At 43.2% G+C, this 21187-nt stretch overlaps 1 protein-coding gene across 1 annotated transcript; it reads left to right on the forward strand.

The window, feature by feature from the left end:
- Window positions 1-12209: 12209 nt before the first annotated feature.
- On the forward strand, window positions 12210-16435 carry egr1 (early growth response 1). Its single transcript, XM_068325246.1, has 2 exons — window positions 12210-12903; window positions 13845-16435. Exons 1-2 carry the CDS (start codon window positions 12693-12695, stop codon window positions 15155-15157), a joined length of 1524 nt encoding a protein of 507 aa, XP_068181347.1. The 5' UTR covers window positions 12210-12692; the 3' UTR covers window positions 15158-16435.
- The last annotated feature ends 4752 nt before the right edge of the window (window positions 16436-21187 follow it).

The raw sequence follows: 21187 nt of genomic DNA on the forward strand, positions 1-21187 counted from the left end.
AACTTCCTCATAGCTTATTTTCCATGCCTCTGTCGTTTTCTTTTTTTTTTTTTCCGAATGTTGCGTCACTGAGTTGCGGTTTTCTCATCACTCACACTGCACAGGAAGTGTGTTGTGACAAAACAGGTCCTTGTCACTGTTTCCACTCCTCTCTGAGGACCACAGAGCTAAATTTAACACCAATAATAAGATCACAGCCCCCCAAAATACTCAGTTCCCCACACACACAGGTTTAATTTAACTCCTGTGAGCTATTTATACGTAACTATGATAATATACTTATGTCTGGGCTGAGGTTAACTTTACTGTGTGACGCAGTCGGCCACAAAGGAAGCAGCCAAAGCCAATTAGCGACGGCAGAGTCAGGGCAGAGCAAGCTATGTTAGAACAGCCAGCTAAACGGTCCAGCATCAGGTGAATGAAGATCCATCAGAAAATTGTCTGATCGGTGTTGACATGTGGCTCAATCCACAGCTGTCTCAGGTCCAACGCGTAGTTTTTTGACGCAAATGTTGTCGTCATTGATCAGTTTATTGGATTAGTTCTTCAAATCGGTGCCGAAAAAAAACCCCCAACAACCTAAAAACTGCTGACGTGAGTTGGCTTCTTGTTCACCTCAGCCACTGAAATGTCCAACAGCTCATTACCTGTTCTGGTAAGAGTATGACTGGTTATCTTAATTACATATAATCACATAGTTCATGAACTTTGGCACAACAGAAGGTACAGAAGAAGAAAAGCCTTTTTGTTATCAATCAGTAAGAGTGAAATAAAAGGCAATGACTACCAAAATGATAGAGAGGGCGTGAAAAAAAAGTGGGTGAAAGGAAAACATCTGACAAATTCTAGGGGTGAAAGAAGGTAAGACTGACAGGAGACAAGGCTGGCATTGTAGCACGCCTTCAGGTGGTGTTAGAGACTATATCCATAAGCATAGAGTATCATTGTCAGCCCTTTCATCTGGAACACTTCCTCTCTGCTCCGTCTTTGTGTTGAGGCCATGGCGAGGCCTCGACCCGCTCCTGTGCTCTGCCAGCGCTCACTCATATTAACGTTGTCCAGAGAAGAGCGACCGAGAAAGAGGCCAGTGTTGGAACGCAGCCAGGGCCCGAGTGGGTTTTACCCCGGCTAACGTTACGTAGCGCTCACTGCAGCTGGCTCCTCCGTCTCAGTCTGGCTGGGAGCACCAGCCAATAACGGGCCATTACCCCGGGCGCTGTGTATGTCGTCGGCCAAAGTCTGGTCTGTGTCCATGTGGGTGTAAGTTCAGACACACGCACGCACACACGCACGCACGCACGCACGCACACACACACACACACACACACACACACACACACGTTGCTGTTTCACACTTGTTTCCCTTTAAATCATTGATTGCTGTGTGTTATCAAAAGGTAGTATGATGTGTGTTTTCCCAGATCTGTGGTTAAAATTTGTAGTATATTTATAATATGTGCAGACTAAACTATAATTGAAAAAAAAAAGTTGGAGTATTTAGTGACATAACATAATTTTGTTACAATTAAAGACACAATAAGCAGCATTTCTACATGAAAACAACTAAAAATTAGTTGAATACATTTTGTTGAGTTTTGCACTCTCACAAACATTATTGCAGACAGTGTGTCACTATGTGTCACCAAAGTTTGTTATCATGTTTCAAACGTATTATCCCATTTCAAACGTTATCATGTCCATGAATATTTGAATCCAGTAGAAGTTTGGTCATGAGTTGTTTAACAGTGAAAACAGAGACTCCCATGATCCTATGCCAGCTCACAACATCATCAAACTACTTGTATTGTTTTCATTGTTTCAATTGAAAGACCCCCAAGTGGCAGACACATAGGATCTGTTTATGTTAAGATTTGTTTAATCAGGAATTCTCATTGACATGAAACACAGCTTCAGTCTCATTCATTATTATTTTTCTCATGCACTTCCACTCCTTTAACTTTTCCTGATCCTTGTCCCTGTCCCTAAAACATATATCACTCCTGCCTTCTGCTAATGAAGGATTAAAGATAGGCTGGGTAGATGTAGTGTGGCTTTGGAGAAAGCAGATTATCTCTTAATTTCATAAGTAGAAAATGAGCCAGTGGACCTGCTATAAATAGGCTGATTTAGTCCACCCCACTACTTAGAGCTTGGCAGGAGATCAGGACTGAGAGCACGATGTTTAAGGCCAGGGTCAGTGTGTTACTATGGTGACACAGCTACAGAAGCGTGCGTGCACGCCCATGTGTGTGTGTGTGTGTGTGTGTGTAAGCAGCACGGGTGAGCATGAAAGTGTGTTTTCCTCTCCCTCCCGGTCCTCCAGCAGCCACAGCAGCAGCAGCCGCTCTCCCAGCCCCTGCTGAGAGAGCATGTTAGGTAACAGCGTTCTGGAGTTCCCCTGGACTTGCTCCAGACCTCCTCACCCTTCCCTCCTGCCTCTCTCCCACAGTCCTCCCCTCCCTCTCCCACCCTCAGCCACCCGCTTCCCCTACTTTGAGAGTGATATGAATTTGTGTGTGTGTGTGTGTGTGTGTGTGTGTGCGTGCGGGCGGGGGTGCGTGCGTGCGTGTGTGTGTGTGTGTGTGTGTGTGTGTGTGTGTGTGGACAGGCTAAACTTTTCCCAACAGTCCATTCAGTACAACTGCTGGTTCATTTGTCCTGTTCGCAGCAGGTCGCCCCACTCCCCCACAAACCCCACCTCCTCCCCTCTCTCTGCTGTTGGACCACAGTTTCATTTACCCCTCCAGGCCCAGTAAACCAGTAGAGCTGATCTACAGTGGGTGTCTGCTGTCTCAGCACCTCAAAACATCTGCTCTGACTCATTTTCCCTGGTTCCCCATTCTGAAAATTAGAAATGCTCTGAAAAACATTTGCGCCTATTTGCGTCTCAGACCAGACTAGTCAGAATCCCATCATCGATGCTCCCGTCATCATCATAGCAACAAACGTTGGGTAATGATAAACCGCTCATAGTTTGGATCTCTAGGTGGGTTTGCTTTGGTGGGCAGAATGCCAGATCTCTATCAAAGAGAATTACAGTAACTTGTATTTCATCTTTGATGGTGGTTCAAAAGTTCAGTTCTCAGCGAAATCCAAATATGGGTTTCTTGTTTTTGCTTATTCTAAAATAATTACAGTGAAAGACTGAATCCTCTCACCATCGAATCATTAAAGGTAGAAAGGAGATGGAATGATGACAGATATTGAGAAAAAGGAGGTGTATGAATGTGAAAGATGTCAACAAGCATCACAATTACAGAAAGGGCTTGTTATAGCATGCATATCTGCACCCACTCCATTCAGCGTTTAGCCTCCGTATCACCAGAACAAGCTGCTGCATGCTTTGCCACACAACAGTAACCCATCCTGCTCTGCACCCTGCACTGACAAAGCACAGCGTCACAGTTTCCAAAACCTCTCCTTCCACTTTTGCATCATCTTGCATGCTTTAAAAAAACATCAATGAATCAGTGTCAACCAACAAGTCTTGCACACATAGAAGGCCTTTCAAAGCTCACTGAGCTGCCTTGCATTACCAGACAGGACAGGACTGTACAGATAATAAAGCATTACTTTACTTACCTATGTAAAAATTAAAATTAATTATGTTTCTGATTGTTTATCAAATTCCTGTACAAACTGTGTGAAACTTATTGAAACTCAACTGAATACATTCACAGGTACAGGAAGAGCAAAGCCAAACTGTCTCGCCCAAAAATATGTGTGTCTGTATTATAAACTCAAAAATAAACAAAACTTTATATGTGGTGATTCAAGACGGTCATCTGAGGGTAAAGCAGGAGACTGCATGTTTGTAGCCCCTTTGATTAAGTAGATAAGTGACTTAAATTGGATCAGTTTATTTGTCTGGCTGGCCTTAAACAAGACCACAGAGTCTGGGATGTCTGAGCCGCAGCCTCTGAATGAGAATGAAACACAGACGGCTTCCTCTTTCCACCCATCGGCCCTGCTGCCTATTTTTTTTCTTCTTTTCACTCGATCACTTCCTTGAGTCTCAGCCTGATGATATCATAGAACAGCGGATGTGATGTCACTTCCTGTTTGGCTCTGAGTTGACAGCAGAAGTGACAGTTTGCTGACAGCCATAAACGGAGATGGAAACATGCAAATAAAAGTGGTCCAGGGTCAAAACCTCTGCAGCTGTTTTTGAAAGCCACATTAAAGACATTGAACATTTTCTGTTTTTTTTAGTGTGCGGTTGTCTTCAAACTGGATGTTGTTTCAGTCCACCACCCATACACAAATTGTTTTTCAATCAACACATGTCTACACGAAACTGAAGGTGACATTTTTTGCATCACAAAACAAGTATGCCCGCATAGCTGGAGGACAATTCCCTCCATATATACTGTACGTATATATCCTGTATCGTCTGTTCTGTCCAAAGAGCAGCAGGAAGAAAACTCCAACTCTTTTTCCTCATCATCTGTCGCTAGTTGAGAATCTGCTGGTGAAAGACAGGCTGTGACACCCAGTGCTGGTAATAGAAGGCAATTATAAGCCCTGGTGAAAGCTGTGGAAATGGGGGAAACTTTTATACAGCCCCCCTCCTGGGGCCCTGACATGCAGACACATTGAAATTAATTGCTACAAAACATCACGGAAGCTTGACGCACACATATGCATAGTCAAACTCCTGGAAAGGAGAATAATGAAACAATGCACTTGGTGCGACATTGTATTGATGCTTGTGAGGTGGAAGAAGAAGAAGAAGGCAGCAAAGAGAAGCAGTGAAAAAAACAAGTAGATTCCTTCCAACAAATCATGTTTTCATCTAAATAAAGAAGCCAAAGACAATAGACTCGGGTACCTTGGAGACACGGAGGACTATTTCTCCATGGCAACCAGTGTGGTGTGTGACAATTCCGCAGTGCGAGGTTTTGAACTGCTAAAGCTGTCTGGTAATGCATAGATAGATGGGGAGAGAGACTCAGAGTGAGACCCATGGAGGGCTGTCTGTGCGCTCGTAATGAGAACACACACTGTCACAATCCCGCTGCGAGTAAAAATGGAAGTTCATGACTTTACGACTCACGTTATTTTTCTTCGTTCCCTCTAAGTCAATGCAGAGCGAAATCGTGTTCCTAACTAAATTATTAAACTGAGCCCAAATATGTTTACAACAAGGAGCATTCAGTGTACGTACAGGTTTTTTCAATGCGTTGTCATGGAGCAGCTGACTGAATCATATAGCCTCTGTCAGAGATTTATTTTAATTGTGTGCTATATTTTGGCCCAGAGAGCATCAAACTACATATCCGGGTGTGTGCTGCAGGCACACTTGTGGATACATGTTGTTGTGTCACCCCTTGGAAATGTCTGTGTGTGTGTGTGTGTAAGTGGGTGATTAGGTTCAAAATGCCACATGCATGTGTTTAGATAGCTAGACAGTCAAAAATAATGGATGGTTAGTGTCAACATAGCCGCCTGCGCGTGTGTGTATTCTTGCTTAAATGCGGGAGAGAAACCTACTGTGAAAGCGTTTTGCGCCTGATTTCATCACTTCTTCACATACATGTGTTTAAATCCTGGATTTAATTGAAGTTATTGTTTCATAATCTCGTCTCTGGCAAAGGTAAGAAAGGAAGACAAAGGTAGACGGGGGCTCTGATGTCTTTTAGAAACTGTACACTAACTGCAAGTCTCAACGCTGTCCATTTCTTCTTGTCAGCATCATCCGACATCCATCAACATGCCGTCTCCTTTGTGTGTCTTTATTTTTATTTGCAGTGTGCTTTATAGAAATTCATTACTCTGTCTGCCGCCAGCGTAGGCAGAAATATACTCCCTCTGCTCAGCTGAACTCTCACCCTCCTTTAATGTAAACACTGCTTACCAGTCACGTTTTTCCCATTAAGGTAAACGCCTGCATTATGTATGAATCTAGACTCCTTAATCCAGTTGCACCATTAACCTACACACAGTCATTTCCAAGTACCTGCATGAAGAGAGAGAAAAAGACACAACTGTGACCCTGGTAATTAGTAATAGATGATCAGAATTTAAATCATTACGGTAAACCAATTTAATTTTCTTTTTTCATCACTTATTGTCTGAGTGCTGCATTGCTTAAGTTCACAGAAATCTTTGGTCCAAGTGACGTAAAGTGACATTTCCCACAAATCATCACCCTTTAATCCAAGTGCTTTTGACAGTTATTCATTTATTCATCCATCTCTCCTCCCAGCCCTTTTTTTCTCTTTTTCCTCGGTAGAATACAGCAGGCGTTGCACTTTGGGTTGTTTGCATTGTTGTACCTCGTCAGCCGTCATGCCTGCTGACATATGGCACCTGGAATTAAATAATTATCATATGATGGTAAAGAGTTGAGGGCTTTTCTGATGGAGACCTGTCTCCGCAGCCCTGTAGGCTATCCTACATCGGCAGTCTCCAGCTGGGGTGGAGGGGAGGGTTGGAAGGCGATGGAGAGAAGGGAGAGAGGCTTACCTGAATCAACCTGTCGTACCAGCCCTGAGGCCCACCTGTCAACAACCCGGCGACAGTCGCTTTCTCTTTCACTCTTGCTTTCTGACTCAACTTTCTCATCATCGTCTCTGCCTCTGTATCATCCCTCACCCATTTATCTCTCTGCTTTTCACCCTCTCTTCCCCTTCACTTTATTTGAGCTCCGACACTACAAAACAAATAACTCACCTGAGCAGATGGGCCTCTCCTACTGTCATTGTCACATCACAGCAGGATATTGGGATCGGCTTTGGACAGTGGATTCAAGATGACGATTTGTTTTGGAAGCTTCTGATCTTACCCAAAAGTCAAATAAACTCTGGGAGACAACTTAAAGAAGCGTGGGTCAACCCCTTAGAGACAGGTTGACTTCAGCTTTATGTCACCAAATCCTCAGCAGGTCAGTCGCTGTCTTCATAGCAGAAGTTTCAGAGAAGAAACAATAGAACCAAACTATCTACCTTCTTACCAATCTCTCCATTAACGTCAAGGCCCAGAGAGTGAGCAAGGCTGACTGATGCACTAATAAACCAGTGCTGCAGAGAGTTGCTCTTCTACATACACAGATGTGGGCTGGCAGAGGAGTTTAAAATCTTGACAACAATGTGAAGACTGGAGTCAAATAAAAACAGGTCTGTGAGTCTTGATGTTTTCTGTCTACTCCAAGTACGAGTTCACATGACTCACACCCAAACTGGTTGGCTAAAGACAACAAACCACTTGCTGCTCAGTCTGGCCAGTGAGGCCACATCTTTTTGCTTCCTCACGTCTTCCTGTTGGCCTCTATGTCCATATGAAGGCATCAGCAGCATGACGAGCAGCCAGCTTTAGTCAATGCCGTCAATCAGCTGATGAAGAAGCTTTTTCTTTCTTTTGAAATGTCACAGCAGTGCTGGAAAAGCACTCGGATTATTTACTTTAGTAAAAGCGTCAATTCATACGATAAAACTCCTGCATTAAAGTGAAAGTAAGAGAAAGAAAAATAAAAGTAGAAAAAGCCAAATCACACAATTATGATTGAACTTTAAACTTTCATTGAGCGTTGAAAAACATGTTCAACGTCAGTGGTGATTTTAAGTGAATTTTTTAATTATCAGATTGTTAAAGGTGATATTTTTTTCATTATAAAGATTTTCCCATACTTAGAGGGTCTGTGAGATAATTGATGGGAAAAATTCTGAGATATATGTATCATCATTATAGATTTTTATGTCAAATCTTAGAACATGAGACAAGCTACCATGTACGACACTTTGGACAGAAAATTAAGACATCTATACATTTCCATCTGAATGTAATACAGTACAAATATAAAATGGTGTAAAATTACGATATGTTAATTTTAGCTTTTAAGTAATACTGGAGGGTCAACTACTTCACTTCTTGTTGATAAGATATATTTAAACAGTCTCCATCCCAATTGAGAAAAGGAAGAAGCACCATCAGATGTTGTTAGATACCTCAAAGAGGGAGGTCCTGTCATCTTTACCTGAGGTACAGTTTGTACAGAGACTGTGGGCTGAATCTCATCTCACTCTCAATAAGGATTGGTGCCTTTACTCAGGCAGGAGGGCAAAATTCAATAGCACTTTTAAATAGAACTTCTCATTTCAAGAAGCGGCCTCATGGTCATTGATCCGTGACAGTCAAGACAATAAATCAAAAACAGCTCTGTAGCAGTGAAGGTGCTGGACACACCTCTGATCTTTCATACATCTGTTTCATGAAGATGTCGGTGCCCTGGCAGCCACACTTTACGGTACGGACGTCGCAAACAAACAGGAAAATGTTCTGGATTTGATGCGTCCTTTAAATGTTACCTGTTGCTGTGCCGTCAGCGCTGTGTGGTTGAGGGGAAGCCCCATCCTTCAACCCACTGCTGGTGAGTCATCGGGAGCTGAAATGTCAGGGGTCAGCTCTTTTGTCGCGAGCATCAAATGAAGAGGTTGGGGGCTCAGTGAGTCACACATCCTCGGGGGCATGTTTGGTAATTGTGTCTCTGTTACCTACCACCTCTGGTAGACAACAGACAGATAAGCAGATAGTGCAGCTATTCAGTGCTGGGTCCCTGTTTCTGCGTGATACACTCACACCGACCTACAGACCGTGGGTGGGGGGAGTACGACATCCACGGACGCCCACAGTGACTGTGAAATGTGACCAGATTGTTTTTCAAAAGTCTGCAAGCGGCCTAACCCATAGTAGGTCTGCTCTTGCTGGAAAAGGGAATCAGAGATCCTTATACATCATAATCATACGATTGGCAATCACATAAAAAAAAATGTCTGGCATCTTCAGCACCAGCAGGTAGTGTGTGCTAATCTTCATTATATTGTAAAGGGCTGTATCAGATTTAAAAAAACCAGTGGAGGGTTGTGATGACTGGCACACCTAGTTCAGGTGTCAAGTGTTTAAACAGACAGAAGTGGATGTCTTCATCGACCATGGTTTTCAAAATCCCATTAGATTCATTTTGGCTTTTCATGCATGTCAATTAATCTGAAGATTTTCCCCTAACCCTTTACACTGCCAGTTTTCCTGATGGTTCTGGCAGATTTTATCCCTATCACGTCAGTTCGACTTTTCCCAGGCGCATCTCACAGCTCGTGTAAAAGGTCAGGCCGCACACTCCTGCTGGCGTATCTTTAAAAGCCGTGAGAAAAATGACATTTATCATATACCCTCATATCATGTTCTCCTCTCTCCTCCCCATTGCTCCACCACCATGGGCTAATATTAAGGCTGTCACTCTTGCCTGGAACGACCTCCACTCTCATTTAATTATCAACCCTGCCAGTGTAAAATGTGTTGTACACATCAGTGGCACATTTTCATTCTTATCAGTTTGAAGTCCAGCACTCTTATCACCATTTCACATGGCAAAAATAAAGCGATTACAGCCGTACATAGTCTTCCATAACAGCCAGGTCCTCTCTCTTTGTTATTGCGTTTCTCTTTCCCTGTTGCCTTTGCCATGTTGCGTAACATGCAGGCTTTGGTACAGTAACCGTCACAGTCCAGTCTCTTGATCTTGGCCCGCCCATCACAGAAGCTGAACCCACCTGTATGTTAATGGCCAGGGAATGCACCACAGGACCAGTAGGTGAGGACGTATGACGGCGGACTGGAGTAGTTCTCTGTCTGTCCCATCTCTCTGACTGAGCTCCTGGCATCAGCGGCTGACAAATGCCAGCCCAAAGCCTGGTATTTGCTCCTACGTACAGTATGTGGGTGTGAGGATTCTCTCCCGGTCGCTATATTTTTTATTTTCCCCTCACTCTTCCCACCTTCTCCATCTCTTTGTTTCCTCCTGCCTCCAGCTCTTCACTATCTACAATATATTTATATCTATGTGTGCCTGTAGTGTCTCTCTCTCCATTGTTTTTATTCTTTTTTGTGTGTTTGCTCTTCTACTCCCTTTCTTTTCTTTTGGCATTCACTTTTACTTCCTTGTCTGTTCTTCATGGAAGACTTGGGCCTGATTAAGCAGAGAAAAATCTACATTTTGATCATTGTTTTAAGTCTGAATCATTGTTAATGAGCCCTATGAATAATAACATTTTGGATTACAATATCAGGAATACTACTAGAATTGGTTCTTTTTTAATACAGAGATGTCATTGTGTATTTTTTTTTCCAACATGTAGACATTTTCCTGGAGTCAGAAGCAGGAATCTAAATGCCCCTGAGACAGAATGTTAAAGAATTCTTTAAAATGAATTAAGGATCCCTGTGATGATCCAGATCACCACCAAAATCTGTTGATGGTGACAATGCCAGTAAAAACAAAAGCTCCTTGGCAGATGTAAATATCACATCATGCTGCAGGGTGTGTTTGTGTGAATAGAGGTGTGGTGGCTGTACAGATACTGAGAGGGAGCCATTCTATTTTGGCGGCTGGCAGATCATTGGAGTTACAAACAAGGAGTTTTCTGTCTGATGTGTGTATGGGAACACACTGTGGACAATGAACCAGCTGAACCAAACACACACAGACATATAACAAACCATATGTAATGCAAGTCTATTCCCCTTTCCTTAGAGAAGGAACTTTCACAATCTAAAAGCAAAATGTGAAGTCAGTGTATGGCAGGAATGCATTTTATTTCCCAAAATACATTCTGCTGTGTAGAGCCACGCACCTTTTAAATGATTGCATTTGACCATTTATACTATCTGATTACCTGTACACACAACATCACACATTCTCCGGCTGCCCTCACTATTTCAGGATTATTTGGATTTTGTGAAGGAGTCTCTTCTACAGGTCATCCATAACATATCACAACATTTTGCCATCAGTCTAATGGGGGTAAACAGAGAGATTCGGCAGTGGCCGAATGGGAAACGCCTGAGAGACATTGCAATCTAATAAAAATGTAAAAAAATCTATCTATCTATCTATCTATCTATCTATCTATCTATCTATCTATCTATCTATCTATCTATCTATCTATCTATCTATCTATCTATCTATCTATCTATCTATCTATCTATCTATCTATCTGAGCTCTCTCTCTCTCTCTCTCTCTCTCTCTCTCTCTCTCTCTCTCTCTCTCTCTCTCTACCCCCCCCCCCTCTCTCTTTCCACGTTAAAGTGTCCATATAGATCCAGTCAGCAGTAAGGGAGACACATTGATTTCCCGTCCGCACCTAGCGGTTCTGGCGCGCCAGCCGGAGCTGTGAGTCGCCGGGGCGGACATCGGCATCCCGCAGGCGTCCTGGCAGCTGCGCGCTGCGTTGTTAATGCGGCCCATTAGGCCGCTGAGTGGCACCGAGATTCCCCGAATATCGAGCCGGGGACACCCCTCAATTAGACGGATCGCCCCGCACGTCGTCGGATCGGTGGTTATCTGTTCTCATTAATCAATGACACAGCCGGGAGAGACGGAAAGTTCATTTAGGAGAAGTTTGCAGCCTGCACAGTTTTGTTTGTCAGAAGTTTGCACAGTCTTTAAAATTCATGGATGAAGAAACATTTATAATTTTTAATTTATAGTACATTTTAAAATCAATACTTAATTATTATTCATGTCCCATAAAGCGATGCTACAGAACTACGTTAGAGCCTATCATAATGAAAAGTAAGAACTAAAAACTGGACACTTTTAATATACTGAACTGTTGCGTTCAGGGCTCAAACTCTCAGTTTTTAATGTTCTAACAGAAACATGAACACAAAGAGGTTTTGCAGCTATGATGTGTTCTATGACAGCCCGTCTGAATCCGGGCTTTAAACAGAACCATTCTGCTGCTGACATTCCACTTTGTGAGCGCAGGACATGATTTGCACTCCAGCCTCTCATTCACCGCCAAGCCGCGATCGGCGCTGCCTCAGGAAGTTCCAAATAAGGACAGGGAAATGGAAACCCACCGGAATAGGTCCTTATGTAGTCACGACCTTATAAGGCACGGCGGAGCGCGGCTTTCCGGCAGCGGCGGAGCCCGCTGCACAGACGGGACATCCAAATCAAATCTACGGGGCGACCGGGAGAGGGTCAGAATTTCTGCTGTTCTACTATGAAGACGTGTGATTGCGGACGAAGCGCGGCGTTGTCTTCGCAATTTACTGCAAGAGCTTTAATATAAAGTCTCGCCTCCTTGCTTTCCCCCGGGCCGGCGTCATGTGTCCTCCGCTGCAGTGCCTAAATATGGGCTTCCTCCGCTCCAAATATGGACATCTACGTCACGGCAAGAAGGTTTAAAATGGGCTGGGAAACCTCTCAGCTCAGAGAGAGCCCTCAGAGTCCACAAGAGCAGCTGACAGAGCAGAGATAGAGAGACACACATAGAAGTCCCTTAGAGAGAAATGTTACCACCACAGTGAAAAAGTCATTTACTACAACATCCATCCAAGAAGGTCAAATCCTGATTGGATTAGTTCTTTAATACATAGATTTAAATAAAAAAATCAATTAATTTGATGAATCATAGGGAATGTGTATAAAGGACAGACCTGATTTTTGTGGAAAAAGACAAGTGGATCTTTACTGAGCTCTGAGAGAGAAAAAACTGGAGATCAAGAGCCACGGAGCTGAAATCGCATCTTCCTCAGCATCAGTAGAAGTGTGCAGCGCTCCCTGAGCTGGGCGAAGTGATTCCCTCCACCTGCGAGGCACTGCTCCGTTAGCGTGCATCCAGCCTCCCTGCATTCCCTGCCAGCCACCAGCGCAGCCTGAGCACTGTAGCTCCAGCACCAGCAGAGGATGGCTGCAGCCAAGACCGAGATGATCCTCCCTGCCCTGCAGATCTCAGAGCCCCTGAGCTTCCCTCACTCCCCAATGGATAACTACCCTAAGCTGGAGGAGGTGATGATGCTCACCTCTACAGGGACCCCCTTCCTCACAGCATCGGCACCCGAAGGTGCAGGCTTCGGATCTGGGGAGCCAGGGGAGCAGTATGATCACCTTGCTGGAGGTAAGAGCTGGATGTGTTTTTTTCCCCCCTCTTGCCTCTTGTTTTCTGTGCCGCATATGAAGCTTAAAAAATGTGAATACATTTGTAGAGCTATACCAAATTAAATGAAACACAAAATAGTTAAAACACAGCTGCTTTACTTTATTTATTATATATGTTTTGTGCAGGAAAAGACAATTAATAATAAATAATAATAACTGCTGATAAAGCTGCAGCTGACATGTTAAGATTTTTAGTTAAAAGTCATGTATTTTGGGTTCTTTCTTGGCCTGAGTTGAAAACTTTTATTCTGAAAGTGGAATTGTTGGTTGCAACTAAATGAAGTAAATTGAATGGACACAAAACAAAAATGTATTAATAAAAAAATAAATGAAAGAAATTATTATTTTAAAAAAACATCAATATTTGAATATCAATTAATTGATCATTTTAAATCCCTGTTTAAATCCCTGTTGACTCTCAGAAGTGAAACACTGCTCTGTCATTGTAAGCTTGGAGACACTCCTATAGCTCAATTCAAATTGCATTCCTAAAACCAGCTGAACTGCAGTTTCTGTAATCAATTGCCTTGGGCTGTGTGTGTGTGTGTGTGTGTGTGTGCGTGCGTGCGTGCGTGCGTGTGTGTGCGTGCGCACGCGCGTGTGCCTAACACAGGATGACAGGAAGAATGAAAGAAAAATCGACCATGTCAGAGCAGAGGAAAATGCAAATATAAAGAAAACTTACACAGCAGCTTACGCTGAGGTGAAGGAGAGATAGTTGTAGAGTTTAGGGGAAAACTTAAATTTTTGATGGGGGTTATCTGGTGGGTGTGGACACTAGACTGATTTGTCACAGCACTGTGGGGTGACACGCTGTCCACCGCTCTGTCAGGATTCCCCCTCTCCCTGTCTTCAGGTATTGACAGGTTGATTAATGTCCTTTCTTTGTGTTCTCTGCAGATACATTACCTGACATCCCCTTCAACTGTGAGAAGCCGGAGCAGTCCTACCCCACCCAGAGGCTGCCCCCCATCTCATACACAGGACGATTCACCCTGGAGCCTGCTACCACCTGCAGCAACAGTCTCTGGGCAGAACCCATCCTGGGCCTGTTCACTGGTCTGATGGGCAATATTGCCCCCTCCTCCACCACTTCCTCTGTTGCTTCACAGACCACCTCGTCCTCCTCTTCATCCACCCAATCCTCCTCAACTTCCTCCTCTTCTACTTCTTCCTCTCAAAGCTCCAGCCTCAGCTCCTCCATTCACCATAGTGAACCCAACCCCATCTACTCAGCTGCCCCGACCTACTCCAGCCCCAATTCCGATATCTTCCCAGACCAGGGCCAAGCTTTTCCAAGTGCAGCCGGAGCAGTGCAGTACCCTCCTCCAGCCTACCCCAATGGCAAGACTTGCAGCACTAGCTTCCCTGTGCCCATGATTCCTGACTACCTCTTCCCTCAACAACAAGGAGAGATCAGCCTGGTGCCCCCAGACCAAAAGCCATTCCAGAGTCAGTCAAGTCAGCCCTCCCTCACTCCTCTGTCCACCATTAAGGCCTTTGCCACACAGACTGGTTCCCAGGACTTAAAGAGTGTCTATCAGTCCCAACTGATTAAGCCCAGCCGCATGCGCAAATACCCAACCCGGCCAAGCAAGACACCCCCTCATGAGAGGCCCTACGCTTGTCCTGTGGAGACTTGTGATCGTCGCTTCTCACGCTCTGATGAGCTGACACGTCACATTCGCATCCACACAGGTCAGAAACCCTTCCAGTGTCGCATATGCATGCGTAACTTCAGCCGCAGTGACCACCTGACAACACACATCCGTACTCACACCGGCGAGAAGCCCTTCGCCTGTGAGATCTGCGGACGCAAGTTTGCCCGCAGTGATGAGAGGAAGAGGCATACAAAGATCCACCTACGGCAGAAGGATAAGAAAGCAGAGAAGGCAGGAGCGGTGGCGGTTTCGGCAGCTCCGGTACCTTCTCCTGTCTCCAGCTACCCCTCACCCATCACCTCCTACCCTTCTCCGGTCTCTTCTTACCCGTCTCCAGTCACTTCCTGCTACTCCTCTCCCGTCCATACTTCCTATCCATCTCCTTCGGTAGCCACCACCTACCCATCCGTATCCATGTCCAACACCTTTCAGTCGCAGGTCACATCCTCCTTCCCCTCCTCGGTTGCCTCCAACATCTACAGCTCACCGATCCCCACCCCGCTATCAGACATGCAAACCACCCTCTCCCCAAGGACAATCGAGATCTGCTAAGAAAGAGCAAAGAGAAAAACTTTTTTTTTTTTATCTCTCTGCACCTCTCCTTCCTTAAAGTTCTTTGAGGGGGAAAGAAATCAGCATCAAAAGACTTTGTTTTACCCTCCAAAAAGCACTTTTCTGTCTGCTCACTGCGCAGAGTTCGGTGAATCTTGAGATTTACCTGAAAGGTAGAGAAAGACACATGTCAAGGACTGGGCAAAGACAATAGAAGATAAAAAGGGATTTTTTTTTCTATCTCTGTAAAACAAATGCAGCGCTTCAAATGCAAAAGGGACCGAACAAATAGAGAGTAGAACCCAGCACTGACGGTCTCTCTACCACGAGGTACACAAAAACCAAGAGACACAGTTTGCCAGCAGTTATGGTGCTAAGGCATCTACCTCTGCAGGCACTCATACAGTGCAAAAGACATTGAATGATATACATAAGCTACCGTATATGTATATTGTACATGTGCCATGTTTCATTTCTATCATTCCTTGGTACCATTGATGTGAAAAATTATTTGCATATTTGCATTGTATTTTATTTGAAGTGAGCAGGGCCATATTTTTTACATACTTTCTCTATTACGTAGTGATGATGCTGTGATTTGTTTTGACATTGTTTGAAAAAAAAAAAAGCACTTAAGTATTCAAGCATGAGTAAGAGTGATGTTAGTTTCTGTTTGTAAATATCATCCACTGGTACTATCTCTTTCTCTCTTTCTCACATGTGACATATTGCTCAGTTATATGGAAAAATAGAGAGAAGAAAAAAAATCTTAAAAACAAACTAAACAAGACACATACTCCCGTTATTTGGTGCCTTTTGTGAAGCCTTGCTGATGATGTGAGTCGGCTACGCGTGAGAGAGGATGCACTGCATCTCGCCTTAAGGGTTGAGGGAATATTTTTGTTACAGAATGTAAGTCATATTCAGAGAGGAAACAGGGATGAGCTATGAGGGCACCGCTTCATTTCATTAGAATGTAAGCAAAAAAGAAGAAAAACTATAAAGTATATTTTTGTAAAACTTAAGTGTAAATATCCACATCTTCAAGAGCTGGAATGTTGAAGTTACCTACTGAGTAGGCATGGGATTTTTTTGTATGTTATATACATGCAGTTCATTATTTTGTGGTTATCTTAATTTTGTATTTGTGTTTGTTAAAACAAGTGACTGTTTCTGGCTTCTAAACACATTGAATGCGCTTAACTGCCAACGGGATATTTGGTGTACAAGATATCCTCGAAGAAATGAAATATAAATAAAAATACAAATATATATATATACACGCATTTGTTTCCATTATTTATTGATGAACATGTGGATTTCTAAGTATTTCCATTTGGTCATTCATCTCATCTTTTATGTCGCACATAAACAAACATAACATTTTCCATTAATTTATGTGACAACAGCCTTCCAACCATTTGTTGATTGATACCACAATTTCACACCACAGGAAGTCACCCTTTAATTTGAGAAAAACCAGCACAGCTTATGGCAACTCTGCCTCATTCACTGTTCTCCAGTTGAACCCCGTATTGCTGATAACAGAAACGCATGACTCCCATGCCTATAAACAAAGAAGATGAGGGATTCTTATCTACATCCAACATGCTGTTGAAGATATTAAGTTTTATCTGAACTTCCATTTCATTTCAGATTTTATGATACACAGTGGTCCTTCCTGCTGAATACACAGACTTCCAGCAATTTTAATCATAAAGCAAAACAGCAAGAAATAGATTTCTTTCTTCTTCTGTGAGATGACAGAGACGTGATGTTTAGGTAAAGGATATTTTAAAACATGACCAGACATACATGGGATTATTTTCACAGAACACAAATGAAATCCATCACGCAGTAATTACTCTTTCCGAAAAATGTGGTGGGTGAGATGCTGTCGTCTCTTGAGTGAGATCTGACACACAACTGAGGATCGCGGGAGGTGATTTTCCTCCCTGCCACTATTGGGCACTATACCACGAGCACCTAGGCGTGTGGTCGCACCTGTTCTTTCTTCCGCTGGTAGTCTGGTGTGGTACCGGCAGCCCTTCTTGTTCGCCGGACGATGCTTTATTTTATTTGGCGCAAAGTCTCCTTACCGTTGCATGCGCCCTGTGTGTAGTGGTTCACTATCAAGGCACCCGTCCTCACTCAGGTCGGCTCAATTCCATCTTCCTTTTTAGAGTGCCTGTGCGTAACGCGCACCTTGGTGACCCGATCTCCACTCCCTGCAGTGCGGCTGACTGTTGGACGTCCGGAGAAGACTGGGTGACCTGCTGGAGCCCCGCTGCGTGTCGCTATGTTCCCGTTCTGGTACGTCAGTCCGCGCATTGTTTGCCTTTTAGTCTCACTGTCTCTCACCGCCCAGCTTATCTGTGCGTAATTCTCCTGCTGCGCGCTGGAGCCGTGTCCTGAGGCTCCTGTCCTCCGGCTGCCTACGCCTGGTAGGTAGTAACTTGAGCTTTCTGTTATAAGCGTAGTTTCTATTAATTTACTTAACTTCAGGATTTCTTGTTTTGCTGCACATGGAAAATGTTTTGACAACCACTGACCGTCACTCCCTGGGCCACGCTGTCTTGCTGGGGTTGTTCTGGCTCTCTTAGCAGCTCTCTTAATGGTTCTTTCAACAATTCACTGCTCTGGCTGTCTCTTTCACTCTCCCACTATTTTGTAATTTTGTTCTGTTTGGTTTGTCCAGTTTGGGCTGTATGGTTGGGGGCGGACTAGGTTGCCGTCCGGAGCGGCTGACCGCCGCCTGGCCCTCTCTGTCAAGGGCCCAACTGCTCCACTTGCCCTAGGACCTGCGTGGTTGCCAATGCTAAGTGACCATGCACTGAACATTTTAAACTTGTATTTAACCTGTTTCCTCTGACTGCTACCGGTTCATTTAATCCGCCCGGCTTTGTTTAGTGTTTGATTTGATGTGTTTTATTAATTCTTGTCTCCCCTTGTCACCGGGTGCTGAGGGCTGACAGCAGCCATTTAACCCATGCTGGTGGTTTTTCACCATCCCCTTCTTTTTTTTGCTTTTGGAGTGCATGTGAGTCTGTGCAGTGTCACTGGGTGATTTATCGGAAGACCTTTAGTAACTTCCTTTAATGGTTTATTTGTTCCAAATGATAACTGTCTCACCCTATAGTGGTGTAAACCAACCTCCGTGACCTTGTTGTCCACAATTTACTGTAGGATTTTCTGAGATGCAATTCCCCAGGTGACATTTCCAAATCTGGATATTCCTCCCTCCACACTACCTCGCCACATTCGCAATATCTGTGTAGGTTAGACTAAACTGTGGAAACTGAACAAACTGGCTGCTGAGTTGCTTGGTCTGACAAGCAGAATATAATGACAGCCTTGTCACACAATAGTTATCATCTGCCACTGTCCTTGAGGCAAGGGATTCTTGCTACATGTTTGAGTATGAAAAGAAAAAAAAACAGCTTAGCAAGATCTCGTTCTGAGCTTTGGAGTAATTCTGTGTTGTGTAACACACTAACCAACACTCGCAAATGCAAACAAACCTAAAATAAAAAGCAGGAAAACAAGTAGAGAGTGATGGAGGAAAAAGGAAAATAATTAAGATAATTGGTCTCTTGATCCCAAATTGACTCTTCAAACTGGGTTGTGTGTGTGCGTCTGCCCTCCCTGAAGGATTTGTACCTTCTATAGCAAGCCAAAATCTAAGAATGAATTCAAATGTCAGGATATGTGTGTGCGTATGCAATGTCACAATGTGACAATGTGTCACAATGTGACACACATATGCATTCATACATACATTCATACATACATACAAACACTCCCACCAGAAAACAATGAAATATCAGATAGACTGCAGAGCGTTTTCATTTCATTTCATTTCATTTTTTTTAAAATTAGTAATTAGAAGTGCCCACTAGTTCGGTTAGTTCTAGATCAGATCTCTTCATGAAGCCTTTGGGGGGAGCATCAGGGCTTTTTCACAAACACTGAGTGCACCTCATCTCTTGTTTGACAAGACCTTTAATGGTTTGTGAAATGTTGCAGGTCTCGACTATAAATGGTTGAAGTTTAGCCAAAGTGTCTCATTTGCAACTGAAGATCTCTGACAGATTTTGAGCTTGACGGTGATAAAACAATGTTACCACATCCTTCTTTACCTTGCTGCAGTTTTCTGAATGAAACATGAATGAGGCCATATGTTGCTCAATAATTTTTATAAATCAGTTGTTGAATTTGATGAGACAAAAAGCAAATTGCAGAGATGTTGCCACCTTGAGTTTTAATAGTATAATATAATAATAAAATAATAAGGAATCAATTAAAATGTTATTCTTTCTTTTGGTTTTGAACAAAACTAAATTGTGTGCGTGAATGGGTGTGAATTGGACAGCAGAGGAGTTCTACAAGAGTGCCTGAATACTTGAAATGGAGTATCAGGGCTGGTCAGAAGAATGAAGGGCTCAGTCCTCTTCACTTTTTAGAATTTCCCAGAGCTGAAAAAAGTGAGGATATCAGATGTAATAACCAAATCTCCCTCCTTCATGGAGGAGAGGACAAAAAAAACAAGCATCTGGAAAAAGGGGATATGTTTTTAAGTGATGTAATACTGTATATAAAGGGGGTCAAGGATCCAGCATGAGCCCAGAAAGGCAGCTAGACATTTTTTTTATTTAAAAAAAAAAAAAGCATATTAAGTATTTTACATTCTTCAGTAGATACCAGTTGACCGTCTCTAACACATCTCCAGACTCAAGGGGGAAAGCCTGATACTAAAATAACACTTGGCAAAGACTGAGAGATTTTCACATTGTGCTCATCACAGATGTACTTTATGATCACAACTTTGTGGCTGACGATTCTGTAGAAATGCCTCTCACTGTCACCTGAAGCTTATTAGTATCTTCAGAGGAAGGCTGACTCAACTGTTGTAACTAGAGTTGATATATTTTATCAATACAAACAAGTATGTATATCTTTTACTCTGCCAAGGAGACATCAGTTAGCGAGAGAGTGGAGCTGTACAGCCCAACATTCTGAGACACTAATGTTCCTACCAGCACCTCCTCAATGGCCAACATGTGCCTTTGTATAGCCTCGTAGTTGACCTTCTTTCCCTTGATGACAATCATCTCAGATTTTCTGTTCTAGAAAAACACAGAAATTATTATTTGCTCCTGAATCTGAAAAGCAAAAGAAATAAACAGTCCATTAAATCCAGAGAACCTGAATAAATCCTTGAACTAAAAATGATAAGTTATTATGAATTTATAAAATAGAACAGCATTCTTGAAGGTAATATGCACAACAGATAGAAAAAGGAAAAACAGACACAACAATACTTGTTTACAATAGAAATAGCTGATGGGACATTTGTCGGCTGTCAGCTCGGGAGGAGCAGAGATCATGACTGAGACGTCGATGGATGGACAGGCTGGAAAAAGGGCTTACTGGAATAAAGTTAATCATAGAAGAAGTATTAAATTTCCTTAAAGACCTTCATGAATCTCCCCTTGAACTGCCACCTTGGTGGGGGAGCTTTAGTGCCCGAATGATTCTAGCAGATATGTTTTATGTGCCTGGTAGGGGTTCCCATGGCAAGTACAGCTGGTCGACATGCTAAAATAAGAGCAGTTCAAAAATACCCTATGAAAAAAATAAAGTCAAGGGTTGTAATGTTGTTTACTATGGCACATTTGGGGTCGAGTGTAGTTAGCGAGCACCTGGTGGCTCCGCCTCTGTCTGTGTAAACCTGGTGGGGGTGGTTGGGATGCACACAAATCCCAAAATGAAAGATTTTTACATTATATCAAACTGCTCTGAAAAACATTGACTATTTTCTGTTATTTCAAAGTTTTCTGTGTTGTGTTTTTGTCATTTTTTAGACATGGAGTTAAAGATTTTGCTTCTCTGCTGTAGACAAATTTATCAGCATTTCATTGCAGAATGGAGACATGTCGTTTTGCTTTTACTAAAAGCTCAAACTAAATAAGCTTGTAGAACCAGCTGGTTTTCAAACTTACTTGTATAACCAAACCAAAGTCTGAGTAT

This window comes from Antennarius striatus, chromosome 10 (assembly GCF_040054535.1).
Source record: "Antennarius striatus isolate MH-2024 chromosome 10, ASM4005453v1, whole genome shotgun sequence".
NCBI classification, from domain to species: Eukaryota; Metazoa; Chordata; class Actinopteri; order Lophiiformes; family Antennariidae; genus Antennarius; species Antennarius striatus.

Bases quoted from the DNA above. Each gene is read 5' to 3' on its own strand.
- egr1 (XM_068325246.1), top strand. From the start codon at position 12,693: ATGGCTGCAGCCAAGACCGAGATGATCCTCCCTGCCCTGCAGATCTCA. The intron at 12,904-13,844 runs GTAAGAGCTGGA...TGTTCTCTGCAG, and splicing joins GTATGATCACCTTGCTGGAG to ATACATTACCTGACATCCCC.